Source organism: Hippichthys cyanospilos, chromosome 1, assembly GCF_059441005.1.
Source record: "Hippichthys cyanospilos isolate Australia breed blue-spotted pipefish chromosome 1, RoL_Hcya_1.0, whole genome shotgun sequence".
NCBI classification, from domain to species: Eukaryota; Metazoa; Chordata; class Actinopteri; order Syngnathiformes; family Syngnathidae; genus Hippichthys; species Hippichthys cyanospilos.
This window is the reverse complement of record NC_142369.1, coordinates 29754465-29769241: the sequence shown is the minus strand read 5'-3', so window position 1 is coordinate 29769241 and position 14777 is coordinate 29754465. Positions and strand designations below refer to the sequence as shown.

The window sequence follows — 14777 nt, the reverse complement described above, 5'->3', positions numbered from 1 at the left end:
CTATCTATATATATATATATATATATATATATATATATATATATATATATATATATATATATATATATATATATATATATATATATATATACACGCCTGCATACATGCTTGAGTATTTACTTGAATATGTATTATCTTGTTTTCTTCTTGTCCTTTCACCCAGGTAGATACGTTGGATCAACTTGTATGTTTACTCATTTGTTTTTATCATTTTTAATGCATTCACGTGTTTATTTTTAATCTTTCATTTAGTATTTTTCTTTACTTTTTCCTTTCTTCTACATTGGTAGAGTGAGATTGTTGGATTATCATGTAATTATACATATTATTTTGTAGTACTTTTATTTTGAAAGTGCAGTTTTGCCATATCCGGAGCCGTCCGATTTTAACAGACTCCCTCCACCGTGTGACTCAAGGCTGGTCAATTGATTTGAAAACAGCTGTAAACTCCACTACCCATGATGCATTACAATAGAGTAGGAAGCCAGACCACATCTTGACGCCGTCTTACTTGCAGTTGACCACATCAATGCGGACTCTGAATAATTATAGACTCGCAAATTTCAGTGCCACTTAAAGCCACTGTGGCGCCAGTTAATCGTTTCTCTTGGAAATGTTTGGACTTAAATCAGTACATCACAAAACAGGAAATGATTACAGTCAGGGTCTAGTCAATCAAGATAGTTATTGTTGCGTTATTATGTGTTTACTTTGGCACGTAAGCAAAATAAAATTAGGCTGCTGTTGAAGAAATTTGCTTTTTGAGTTCCTATAACACTGTAATAATGTTGTAATTATTTAAAGGCGAACATGAGATCATATCTTTTGTATATCATATTACTGTACTTCACAGCATACATTTTCTTCTTAGACCACATGGGGGGTTGTCTTCCGGACCATAACTAATAATTATACGGGCACCTGAAAACCTGTGCAGAAACAATTTAGGACCTTCTTGAAATCTTGTCAGGCCCTAAACACTTACTATATGACAAAGGTCAAAGATTTGACATTCAGTGGCACTTAAGTAATCAATGAAGTTCAGAAGAAAGCAATGAGCTCAAACTACAGTATTTAGAATTAAAGCAATTCATTCCAAATTTGCAAATGAGAACATTATGATGCGCTCCTTGGCATTTATGTCAATGCTTGGTTTCATGAAAGAAGTGACATGTTGTCTGCTTCTTCTGAGGTCACGCCAAAAGCAAAAAGAGGTTTTGCCTAAGCTCTTTTCGGCAATAAAGGTCAACTGAAATGAAATTACCTGTACTTGAAGAAACAGAAGACAGAACAATAGCAACAAAGGGAATCAAGAATACGAATAGTATAATAAAGTATACACAAAAGACAACCCTGGATGTATCCTGCCCTGAGATAGGCATCAGCTCCCTCCATTTATTTATCATTATTTGAGCAATAAAACCAGAAGTAGTGGAAAATAGCAACAGACAAATGTTTAGGTAACTATTGTTTAATCAATGTTCTTACGAATGAATAACAGATATAATGTAATGTGAAAACACGGAAAAACTGAAAGTGTACAATGTCAATTCAAGTCCAGGCAGAACATGCAAATAAGGAAGGCCGAAGCTTGGAAGAACCCCTCCACCTCAAAAACTGTTGAGAACTTGATCTCTCTCTCTCACACAAAATATTGTGTAAAATATGTTAATTAGGAGTGACACGAATGAATGAAATCTACACATTAATTCATCCAGACTATAAAATGCTCACATTGCATTTTACTTAAATGTGGCCTGTAATGCAAGGTCTTTCTATTATGTGGCGTGTCAGTGGAAACACAATGTAAAAGGTACTCAGAGACACAAGAGACAAACAAAGAGGATCATAGGGGCTTATCCTAGCCTTTATTTCAGACAGAAATGCGTATTTCAGGTTGATACAGTCGTAGTAGTCTCTGTGCATTTTTATGAGTATGAGTATGGTATGGACCTAGAGTACTGGCTGAAAAACCAATACTTGTTTCCTGCATTGACTGCAATGCTATAAGCTGGGACCACACCTGGCTGGTGTTTCACCTGAAATTCAATGCTTTTTAAACGTAAAATTTCTAGATTGTTTGTGCAAATTATAACAGAATTCAACATGTTTTATTTTAATGCACCATATTTTGTTATGCTTTCAAACAGTAATAAGCCACAGTCTCACTGATTGGTGCAGCTCATCCAACATGCACTCCATCCATAAGCTCTGAGAAAGCTTTCAACTGTTTCTTGGAATTCGACAGGCTTTGATCAACTTGACTCAACACATTTTAGAACTTTTGCTCCTCCTCTCGCACTCCGGGGGAGGTGGAGCGTGACCGCCGAGTCCAGCCCACTTTCAGGAGATTTATTGTCTGACATCCGCCACACTCACACACACCGAAACACACAGATGCATACATTCACACTTTTCCCATTCTATATTTATAAATAGATACGTAGTGTTTTGGATATCTGAATGACTTGTGAGAGGAGAGGCAGCTATGGCCAGGTCAAAAGGGCAAGTGTATGTGTGTTGCGCACTGATGCTGGTGTTTTGCGTCATTGTCGTGTCTGTGTGCATCAGTCAATTCCGGAGGCGCAAGTGTCCACAAGATTCCTTCTCACACGCTGCTGTGGCTGCAGACACCGCGACATGTTCACAAATTGGACGGTAAGAGGAACTTCTCTTGAGTTTGATCATTCTGAGTGAAGAAGAAGCGGACACGCATGCTGAGTTGATTTGGGACGTTAGGGCACAAGGACAACACTGCAGATGAGTAAAACATTGTTCTTGTTAGCAGCTTATTGCACACAAACTGGAAAGAAAGTGAGATTACTCAGAATTTTTTTGTTACTATTTTTAAAACCATCTGATTTTACCTCTCAAATATGAATGAAAGATTTTATCACTCTAAATACAGATTGGCTGAACAAACACCTAGTTGGTTAAGGTGATTTTGGTCACACTCACCCATAGACTGGTCAGAATTGAATCAGTTTTATTGGTTTGGCAAAACAACCAATTACATCGTCATCCACATTTGTAACTGGTTGTAAAATGGCACGGTATATTATGTAATTAAATTCATGTGGTGGGATAGTCAAGGAGTTGGCGTTTCCTTCGAATACAGAGCCACAGAGTTTGGATTCGGATTATGGTAGTGATACTCTGGTTTTCTCTCCCATAGTCCAACAATATACGCAGTACATTAATCAACCACTCTAATTTGTCCCAGGTGTCTTTGACTGTTCATATTCAGGTTCCCAGTGATCGACCTACTTTCAAACGGGGCAGGATGTGTACCTGTTTAGGTCTAAATGATCAATTTCTATCAGTTGGACTAATCACCAATACAGATTGGCTAAAAACACTACCAATTTCAGTTGGTTGTTTCAACCAAAGGATCAGTCAGACACAATTATCAATTTATGTATACCATTACATATACTTTACTACGTACATATATGTGTACTGTATATCTACATAGAACAATTTAACCAATTTTTAGGTCATTTCACCAAAGTTGTTTTTAGAATGAGATTTCTTGGTTTTTACACTTCAAAGCAAATCAAGACATCAACATCTGTTGGGAAAGCCCATTTCTGACATGTTTCAAATCAAACACTAACAAATAAACACTTCGATGTTAGGCCACTATTGTGACTGGCTGACTCAGAACATACGCACAAACGATTACATCCGAAAACAACTTAAAGTGGTCTTTAACAGATTAAAAAATCTACGTACATTGAATTATTACTTGGGCAAAACAATTTACATTTTGCAGTCAAATACAGATTGATGATTCCATATTGATCATTACAAAGAGGTTATATGAATTGGTTGGGCGAACAAATAAATCACTCATTGAGGAATGTTTTGCCTTAACGTTATATTCTATATTCAGGTAGTAATAAGTTAGCTACGTTACAAAGGTGTAACCGTATTGCTCGACTCACGTGGCTTAGTTGGAAAAAAGCGTTTTGCCCTTTTGCAGGCCGGTTTGCTCAACATATTTTAGCCCTCCCACGACCAGCATACAGTCCGTCTTTCCGCTCCCATTTGTGTAATTTTATGTTTGTGCACCGACTGTTCATGATGTTTCGAGACAGCTCGGAAGAAACGTGTTTTGGCATGTTGAACAATTAGTGAAGTATTTGAATGCCTTAAAGGGACAATGTGTAAGATTTAGGCCGTTTTTCATTTCCGACTGCAGGAGGTGCTGCATTTACCATTGTCCGGAGCTGTAAGACACATGGCGGCCTCCGGAGAATTGCCACCCCCCATGCAATATCGTTTCATGATAACTAGACCTACGATCGTATTTGAAACTTACTGTTGGTCGTTAAGAACACATTCATTTGCAAGTTTTTAATATTTATTATCCTTTTTTTTTTCTTTTTAATGAAAAAACGGTCCAAATCTTACTCCGTGTCCCTTTAAAACGGGAAGAGGTCTCATACAGTGCTAAAGCTCACACATAGGATTTAAAATGCAGAACTTTTGGGTGGGGAAACACTCAAAGGGAAACATTCAGGTGCAGTATGATTGTTATTTTTCAGGGACATGCTTCAAAAAGGAGGTTCAGCAGTAGATGGCGCCATTGCTGCTCTGCTCTGCACTTCTCTCCTGAACCCTCAGAGTTTGGGCCTCGGGGGCGGAGCCATATTCACTGTGATGGACAGCGCCGGTGCTAAGTCGATTTCACTCTCGCATTCATGTTCTAATGGGCCTAACTCAGAACCGTGAGAGCAGAAAAATAACCAATCTCCCCTATTTCCCAAGGCAAAGTCAAAATAATCAATTCCAGAGAGCGTGTGCCTGAGAAGTATAACGTTGACGTATTGAAGTCCTGTCCCGATCCTCGCCTGTTTGTGTCAGGTAAAACGACACACACTCAACGTTTCCCGTGGTATTACTCAGGAAAGAGGTTGTCAAACTTTTTGGAGTCAGGGCATCTTTTAGAAAGCAAATTTTCCAAGGAGCCCCATTGCAAATGTTTGCGGAAAGAAAAGAAAAGAAAAGAAAAAAAGAAAAGTGTCCTTTTTATTCAGCAACATATTCCATTTGACAAGTATATTTGTTACTTTTCAGCTAAACCAAAGTTTAGAAAATAAAAATTGCAATTTGCACGCCTCCTTATCACAGACCGGGTCAATTTCCCCACCAAAAGGTTGCTGCCAATTAATTAGTCAAAAACAGCATTAGCTTTGCTGGCTTTATTGCCTCGTTAGTAAGCAATTGTACACAAAACACATTTTGACAAATTTAAAAAGTGTTACATTTTTAAATTTATTATGACATTTTTTAAAAAATATATTAAACTGGTTGAATTGGTTGCTTTATTGGAGAGCCATGAATACTTTCACAATTTAATATAAAATAAAATATATTTTTCTTTAATAACCCAATATTCTGTCCTTCCTAGATGTTGCAATAGCTTCTATCTGGGATTCTAGGGAGACAGGCAGCGCACTATCAACAGCGGCCAGAGACAGCGCCAAAAGACAAAAACGAAGTCGAACAAGGCAGGAATCAGTAAAAGATCAACTAAATCAGTTCCAAAACACCAAAATTAATTCACAAACCTCCTGCAGTCAGGTCACGGAGCCTCGGGGGTCCGCGAACCCCTCTTTGAGACCCACTGACATAGGCAGCCCATTTTCTCACACAGGAACTATTTTGAACTATTATTGTTGTAATTTGCAGTCCTGTAAATGTGTATTTAATTCCCTAATTGTTAATTACACACTACATTTCATTTAAGTAAAAATTCAAAATTAAATACTGATACATTTCTATAAGTATTGATTTTCTGGGTCTTCTGCATATTTTAGAAATTGATCTTGGTCTTTGAATACACACATTTGCCCCTCCTTGACATAGCGTGTGATTGAATCCAGGACTGCAGTGTGGTCATGGACAAGTGACTTTGTGTGATTTCCTCAGAGGCAAGATCACAAACACTGTGAAAAAGACTGGTATCAACCAGTCATATTTACTAACGTACACTATATTTTACATAAACTTGAAGCTTAAGAAAACAGCTACACAATCAGCAATTACAGTATGAAATCTAAAAAAAAAATCTGTGTACACAACATCCACTATTAAATGAGACAAGACTAAGCTAGTTTCCTCTGAAGATAAGGATTGTATATCTTGAGTTACTTAACTTTTACATATTTACCTTTTCACTGGAGAACTCTCAATAAACGAAACTTGCAAACACTTAGCATGTGCAATAAATTGTTCCGTCAAAATACTCCCATTAGTGAGTATCTTGATGTATCTGATGTAGCAAAATAATTTAGGATATTTGGTGTGTGGCATATATGGAATATGTAAAATCTCTAAGACTGGTCCAAATATTAAGGCACTTATGCTGGTTATTGTATGGGTTTTATTCCAGTCGCTCCACCTCCAGGTAGCCTATGGATTGGAATCCCAGGAGAACTTCGTGGCTATGAACAAGCACACAAGCTTTATGGCAAGTTGCCATGGGCAACCCTCTTCCAACCAAGCATTCAGCTGGCCAGACAGGGGTTTCCCATTCCACAAATCCTTGGTCAATACCTGCCTATTATAAACGAGTCACATCCTCTGCGGTAGGACACAGCCCCAACACACAGAAGCAAAATGCAACACGCATTCGACAGTCACATCAGTTCAATATCATCCATCAAGTTTGCCCTTACTTTGATGCTTTGTTACAGTCAAGGCTAGTTTTATTTGAGGTACATGTTAAGTAATGAGGAAGCTAACGTTACAGCTTGTGCTACCGTTACAGTTTTATATCAGATAAAGTGGCAACTGAATGCTGGCTTTTATAGTGCTTTGTCCCTTTTGCGGATGCCAAAATATTAGATACAATTCTTTTCATATGTGTGGCTACACCTACTAAGTGTCCATCTTTAGTACAATATATGCTTGATGAGTACTTTTCCTATACTGTATTTATCCTCTAGTGAGCTATTCTCAGATAAAAATGGAAACTTGCAGCAAACAGGAGATTTTGTGAAATTTGAGACACTAGCCAACACATTGGAGACGATTGCAAATCTTGGAGCAGATGCCTTCTACACTGGAAAGATTGCAGAAGATTTAATCCGAGACGTGCAGGAGGCAGGTATTGTCAGATTAATTCAATCATGCTCTGATTTCCAACACTTTATTATGCCTCCTCGACAAAAGATGTCATGATGAACGAGGAAACGTTACGAAAGGGTTCAAAGACAAAAGCAGACAAACGCCATTTGGAGAAACATAGCGCCAGGCCTACCGGCAGGATGCCCTACGTGTCACTAAATCTCATGTCGCATTTCCTAACCCTGCAAAACCAAAAGACTATGATGTAATACGTCGTAAAGAAAGGATTAATTGCAAGGGGCTGGTAGAAAAAAAATGTACAGAGCAGGAGTAAAAGTAGCTCTCAGGAAACGCCCCTTATCATTCACTCCAAACTGCTGCTCCGATTAACTATTGTATTTACGAGCAGGAGCACGAATTCTAGCTGCAGTGCCAATTCATTTTTCGTGGGACGTGTCCTGCTTCGGAAAAAAAAACAGCAGCAAAAAAGCCCAAGGGTTAGCGCATTATTTTAAATGAATGTTAAAAATTAGTAGGCTACGGGGTAACGCAGTGGCAGACAGATTGGCACGTCCGCCTCACATGCAGATGTCATGGGTTGGCTTCCAACTCTGGCCTTCCGGTGTGGAGTTTGCATTTTATCCCCGTGCCTGAATGGGTTATCGCCGGGTACTCTGCTTTCCCCACACATTCCAAAAACATTCAGTGTGTACCCAAAGATTAGTTCAAGAGATTGTAGAGAGCGATAGTACATTCACCTATGATTCATTTTTATTTAAAAATCACTCTAAGCCTATTTGATATTTGGTTACGATGTTATAGGTTTGTGAACAATGTGGACCTGTTCATTTTTTTAACAAAGTCATTTTCTTAAATTATCTAATCTTTAACATGGCTCGAGAAATAAGTAAACTTATCTTGTTCAAGTCACAAAAAATGGAGGCGTCTGCTTTTTGCATTTGGTTTTCATTTGCCTTGAAAGCAATTTCTCCTCCAAGTCTTGATTATGTGCAAGTCTTTGTGGTCCAGTTTTGCAAAGAGAAAACATTTGTTCCCACGGTTATGCCCAGGAGGATCACTGACATTACAGGACTTGGCGTCGTACAAAGCAACAGTGAGCGATGCATGGACTACTACACTGGGAGAATATCAGATGTATACTGCTCCACCGCCCGGAGGTGGAAACATCCTTAGCCTCGTCCTCAACATCATGAAAGGTTGCTGCAACACACAAACCACAGAGGAATCCCAGCTAGTACGTCATACAAACTTGAAGAAATTGACCCTGAGACGAGGGGAAGCCAGAAATATCAATTGCAAAAAGATGGGTAGAGAAATAAAAGACTTGGCATATTTCCATCAGTTTCCATGGTGAAAACATATCGGGGATCCCTCGATGATGCCTTTTGGTTGTGACCTAAAAATCACTTAGTACTTAGACTTGACAAAAGTACTTAGACTTGACAGAACACATTCAGATGAATTGTTATTGAACTGAGTGATCATAGATTTCTAGTTCAGGAGGAGTCAACTCAGAATTCAGGGTTAGCTGAGGACCACATTCAACCTGCTTGCTAGTATTAACTCACATCTGCATTTGAAAAAAAAAAAAAATCCATACCCATATAGCTGCACTCAGCAGCATATGCATACCAGTTTCAGGCTTAATGCAAATGACATTTGATTTTGAACTGAATAGATGTTTGGGGAGACATTTTATTTTACTTCTTTTAGGATACGACCTGACACCGGCATCCCTGAGAGGTGACCAAAAAAAATTGTTTTATCATCGCTATGTTGAAGCTCTCAAGTTTGCTAATGGATTAAGGAAGCATAACCGCGCTCATGAGTCCAATGCTGAAGTAAGTTTATCCCTTAAAACCTTTCGCAAATTGGAAGCAAGTAATCTGTTTAGTTAGAATTGATAGAGTCACAGATGAGATGAAAGTTGCAACAGAATAATAACCTGTAATAGATTTATAAAGCACCATGTAAGGAGCCTGAGGGCGCAATAATAACTCATCACCATCACCAGGCCCAGACTACAAAACAGTGTTTCACGTGATGTGAGCAATTAAACTTGGTTCAAAGAAAACAAGAACATAAAATTAATTGGCATTGACTAAGTATAAGTATTCTAAAGTAGAGTTAGTTTTCAACTCACTAGGTTTCTTCCCTTTGACAGTTCAGGGGCCAAAAATAGGCATTTAGTTGGAAGGATGATCATGCTTGAGGGCCACAGATTGAGACAATATCTGAAAAAATGTTGGGTAGGTAAACAGTCTAATTTGGGGGAGTCCTCTACACTTGTTAAACGGGCAAGCTACATATATAAAATGGCCTGGTCAAAATGATCTACCTACTTGATTTCTATATATATGTACACACAATGTTGGGCAAGTTACTTCAAAGCTGTAAACTGTAAAGCATTATTTATTACTTATTACTGTCATTTCAAAGTAATTAGTTACATTACAATATTACTGTCTTTGAAGTGTAATGCGTTACACTACGAGCATTACTTTCATATTACTCTCACCACCATACCGTAACTGGAAATATGGATTTGCCATTCTAAATGTTGCTCATTCCACTCATTACACATCCAGTGGAGGGTTGGCTAAGCTCATAACCGGTACAAATCATTTTATCTGTATTGTAATGTAATCCTTTAGACATGACCCGATACAGAATCTTTTTTACATATTTTAATCACTTTATGACTTAGCTTCACAGTGTACTGTAGTTATGCTATGCATTGTTTATGCTTTAGAAAAAACTGTTAGTGCAGTCCACAATTGAAATGTTACTATTAAAATTCAAGTTCAGTCGACTAGGTTAGGGACAGATGCTTCAAAAAGAGATGGTTCCGTGGGGCTAACCTTAGCAGCTAGGCTGCATCATCGTTATTGCGTTTAAAGTACTGTTCATGGTGAGTTTTTGTATGCTTCATCTTGATATTTGATACTGCTATTATTAATAGCAGTTGTACAGTGAAAATTTGATTTAGCTTACCTTGTCATTATTGCTAGTTGCGGCAGGAATCTTGCTGACAATCTTTCGTCTGCTGCTGTTGCATTCATCTCTGCTGTAGTAGATACTAACAACAGTAAAACATTTGCCCCAGACTTCTCTCCTCTGATCTCGCAGTGTTTTTGGCGAGTTTGGAAAAAAAACAACACCACCTTCAGGCTAAAAATGCATTGTAATGCATTGCGTTACTCTGATTTGTAATGAGTACAATATTACAGTTTTTTTGTGTGTAATATATTACACTACTGTGTTACAGCGCAATGCAATGCATTACAGTTATTACATTACTTTTGAGTATATGCCTCCAAAAATCACATGAGTAGCCCGTTTTCTGCAAATAGTTTACAAGTGATAGAACATTGTGATTTTCAAGGAATTTTATTGACATATACATTACACATTACAATTGATTTGCATATTTACTACAATTGTTTCTTAATTATAGTGAGGAATCAATAACTAGATCGGGGTCGTTACATCAACTGGTAGTCCTTCGTATTACTCAGTACCAAAGAAGTTGCTCTCGGTTTCAAAAAGGTCAGTGACCCCTGAATTATGCGCTCCCTCGAACAAGCAAAGGACAATGTAGGGCTGACAAAAGAACACCCTGATCTTTAAGTTTCACCTTTGTAAGTTTGCTTGTTGTGACACGTGCACACCATTCTGACTTTCTTACAGCTAACAAAGAAGTTCACGGAGGAGAGCTTTGCTGATCACATTCGCAGTTTAATAAATGACAAAATGGCGCATGAGCCGCAATATTACAACATGACACCATATTTGGACAGCATGGGCACCACACACGTGTCAGTGCTGGCCCAGGATGGATCTGCTGTATCTGTTACCAGCACCATCAACCACCTGTCAGTATTAATGAGGAAATGTTCTGCCTTGCGTTCCCCATCTACACACTTGTGAACTTTGACTTTTCTGAAATCACAGATTTGGCTCAAGAGTTCTATCCCCAAGCACCGGAGTCATCCTCAACAGTCAACTGGGTGACTTTTGTGGTAGACTTGACAGGTTATCTGCAGGTAGGCCCCCTTGGATCCCGGTGTAATATGGATCATAATTTCTCAAACAAACAGCGAGGCTTTGCATTGATGTCGTTCAATCTCAAAACAGAATTCTAACGTGAAATCCTCAGTTCCGCGAGCATCCTAAGGGACACCTCCACAAGTGTGTTTTGCTTTTTCTTTTGTTTCATCATCACATATAGATCAAATGTTGGACATGAGTCAGTAAAAGTGTGATTTGTCCACTGTAAATTGCAATGGTGGATGGTGAGTCTCTGAGGTAGCACTTACATACACTGCCAATACACACACGATAAAATGAAGAGAAAAGACAGGTGGAAGAAGAATTATTACCATTTAATTTAAATGATACATTTAGATCTGTGACTGACATTGTTTGAGCCCGCAGAGAAGGTCTTAAAGGTCCCGATGCCACACCACTGTTAAATGGGAATTGGGCTCTAGAACCTGCAGTAAAAATGAGAGAAAACGGCAGTGTAATGTGAACCACAAATGGAATTTACCAAAAGTGTTTGAATGGCTAGGCCAACAATAACAAAGTAAAATACAGAATCAGAATTTACACTTAAAACCCGATGGGTGGAGTCACCTTGAGCAGAAATCTTGCATCTTTTCTACCACGTCAATGTTTAATCAACTATATGTTTTTTTACTGTTAAATCCAGTTAATCATTTTCCTCTTCATGGTTGATAAAGTTTTAATAACGGATGACGATTTTCTCCTGGAACTATGCATTTTGAAATTCATAATTTCCTAAATTGGGTAAAACAAATTGAAGGGGAGACCATCACAGTATGTTTTAGGGGCTCCATTAGCCTAAACACAGTATTTTGATTACTAGTGCATTTATGGAATATGAATTAAGCAGCAAATAGCACATGGTTTTATCTGTCAGGGGGCATCCGTTTCGCCACTTTCCTTCAACTGAAAATGACAACACAATTGCTAATGGCTCGGATAACAATCAATCACGGCTCAGCTTGTGAATGTCATATGACCACACAAAGAAAACAGATGAGCAGTAATTGGTTTAATGAGCCCTGAGCAACTGTGAAATGTTATTTCCTTCTTTGATGGATAACAAAAGGTGAATTTTGCTGTTTAATTCATATTCTACAAAGACATTATTAAACTGAAATCCGTGTTCAGACTATTAGAAGCCATAGAATATATTGTTGTAAATATTTTGACTTGACCCCCATTTAATGAAGAATAATTGAGCCTGAGACCAATTGGAATAATAACTGATTACAAATGAATATATTGGCAGAATGAGGAATTTTTGCCAAATTGATAAACATTAGATACATACGGCATGGAAAAATTTGAGCCACCTGCACTGCAGATGTTAGTTCAGAAAGACTGGAATGCTTCACTGTAATTACTTAATTAATTAATACACATAATTAATTAATTAATACACATAAACACAATCAGACAAACATCTAGCAAGATTACATTGAAGGTAACCTTTGCTGAGGTGGCAAAATGTCACCTGTCCCAAATATCTTTCCCAATTTTTCTAACAGTGCACCTACCCTCCCTCAGGCTGATGAAGATGGAAACATTTACAGTTGCTGCATTGGTGCAGTTACCATAGTGAAAACATTGTCAATTTTCATCCCGTGACATCCATTTAGTTTTTGCCTTTTGACAGAGGCTATAAATAGCCCTCTACCTCTTGAGCAGGCATTGATTCAGATTTGCGCCCGCTGATTAGATTTGTAGCCATTTATCTTCATACTGATGAGTGTGAATGGCGAGCGTCAAGGCTTTTGTTCTGTTTGCAGGGGAGCAGCCCCCTTCGTCTATGGCTCCTACTGTGATCAAGTCGAAGTCAAAGGTGCTGGTTATTGGATCAACTGGTAGCACAATGATCACCACTGGAATGGCCTCTGTGCGTGTCCGTGCTAGGTGCCATTAACTCATTCCATCCCAAAGACGTATTTTTACCTTTTTAAATGTAACATTCGATACCAGGTACTTCAAAATTGCATGGATTACTTTTGTGTTTGGTGAAAGGATGGTTGGAAAATGTCTGGTGATTTAAGAAAACTAAAATAATTCGAGTAGGTATTTAAGTACAAAAGTAATTACCATGTACTAAATTTGCTTATTGATTTTTGTCAGTACTAGAGTAATTGATTACTTTAGGGACCAAATTGCCAAAGCAACAAGTAAGCAATGATTTTAATGAATAAAGTAATTTATTACTTTGGTGTTTATATAAAGTAAGTGTTTACTTTAGTACGTACCAGCCATTTTAGACCGTCCTGTAGCCAAACGCTTGAAAAAAGTACTAAATTACCAAAGGTAGCTGATTACTTTAGGACTTAATCCAAAACACAACATCTTCTAGTCAAATACTTGAAAAACAATTGAAAAAGATATAAATAAGTACCTGGGACTGAATGTCTTGGACAAAACGTAAATATTTGTCTTTGGGATTGAATGAGTTAAGATTGCAAAAAATTGCTGCCCTCACTTGTCAGATCATGTTTTCTGTTCTCACGTGTATCATCCGGCGCACGCATAATTCCGTTTTCCTTTCAGACAATCATAAACAAGCTTTGGTTTGGAAAGAGCCTTAAGGAGGCGATTGCCACACCGGTTGTTTTTGTTAACTCTGAAAATGCAATGCAGTTTGAATCCAACTTTGACAAGGTAATGAAGTGAATGCATGCTTTTGGCCACAATTCATGCTGTATCTCGTCTAAGTGTTTTCGCCTTGTCTTTCAGGATGTGATCGAAGACCTGAAAGCTCTGGGACAAACACACGTACCTGCCAAGAAGATCTTCATTGTGGTCAATGCTGTGGAGAAGGAGCACGGATGTATCAACGCAGTGTCAGATTCAAGGAAAAAGGGGGAAGCAGCTGGTTACTGAAGCAACCTATTGTTGAAATAATTGATGCCACATTTTGTTCAATGTAACATTGTTTCACATAAAGACACCGAAAGGAATCCAGAATGTCATGTGTTTAATATTAAAAAGAAAAAAGAAAAACACACTGGGGTGGCTCTCCTTTAAAATTAATAATGCCGTTTTTACCGACTTAGTTTAAATTGAATAGAGTGCAAAAACTAAATTTGAAAAGTAGTTGAGAACCAGTGGTTCTCAAATTGGGGTACTAGTACCTCTGGGGGTACTTAAAGGAATTTCAGGGAGTACTCGAGATTTTAAATTGACCAAACAAACAAAGGTGCAAAAATTATTCAAAAATAATGATTGAATTAATTCATTGTTTCGGGAAAATATAAGTTCATGAAACAAATTTCCTGTTCAGTAAAGTTATTGAATGTCATTATTTTAAAAGACCAGAGCTTCACCTATACCAGAATGGTTCGGCCCAGCTTCACGCGCCTCCACTATTTACCTGTCAAGTTAATTATTTATTTTGGTGAAAAATCTCTACTGTGATCCCAAAAGAAGACACCTTAAGTTAAATATTTTTCTGTGGACGAATGTTTATTTACAATTATTTCTTTTGAGAACAGGTCTGACACTTTGTTGATTATTTTTTGGGAGGGACAACTTATTGACTTATTTATTAATACTGTACATTAATAAAAGAGTCAATGATTCATTTTTATAGTAATGTATTCTATCCATTCTATAGCAATCCCAAA

The 14777-nt window shown here is 37.8% G+C and overlaps 1 protein-coding gene and 1 long non-coding RNA gene across 3 annotated transcripts; one reads left to right on the top strand and one right to left on the bottom strand.

Annotated features, from left to right (window-relative positions):
- Positions 1–2283: 2283 nt before the first annotated feature.
- Positions 2284–14111, top strand: ggt5a (gamma-glutamyltransferase 5a). Of its 2 annotated transcripts, none has more exons than XM_088411828.1 (12): positions 2284–2658; positions 4551–4678; positions 4774–4869; positions 6401–6596; positions 6957–7117; positions 8148–8294; positions 8812–8939; positions 10789–10973; positions 11053–11144; positions 12939–12991; positions 13702–13812; positions 13888–14111. In XM_088411828.1, the coding sequence occupies exons 1-12, from the start codon at positions 2489–2491 to the stop codon at positions 14032–14034; spliced, it is 1614 nt and encodes a 537-aa protein (XP_088267954.1). In that variant the 5' UTR covers positions 2284–2488; the 3' UTR covers positions 14035–14111. The 2 variants fall into 2 exon arrangements, with proteins under 2 accessions (XP_088267954.1, XP_088267943.1); XM_088411817.1 differs by having other exon boundaries at positions 2285–2658; positions 12939–13045.
- Positions 7827–10204, bottom strand: LOC148430046 (uncharacterized). Its single transcript, XR_015865240.1, has 2 exons — positions 10093–10204; positions 7827–8298 (listed from the first exon to the last, which is right to left on the bottom strand). It is a non-coding gene; the product is annotated as an uncharacterized LOC148430046 (long non-coding RNA).
- Positions 14112–14777: the final 666 nt, after the last annotated feature.

Coding starts and splice junctions, on each gene's coding strand:
- ggt5a (XM_088411817.1), top strand. CDS start 2,489: ATGGCCAGGTCAAAAGGGCAAGTGTATGTGTGTTGCGCACTGATGCTG. Junction 4,870..6,400: donor TCCTCGCCTGTTTGTGTCAG/GTAAAACGACAC, acceptor GTTTTATTCCAG/TCGCTCCACCTCCAGGTAGC. Junction 11,145..12,938: donor ACTTGACAGGTTATCTGCAG/GTAGGCCCCCTT, acceptor TTCTGTTTGCAG/GGGAGCAGCCCCCTTCGTCT.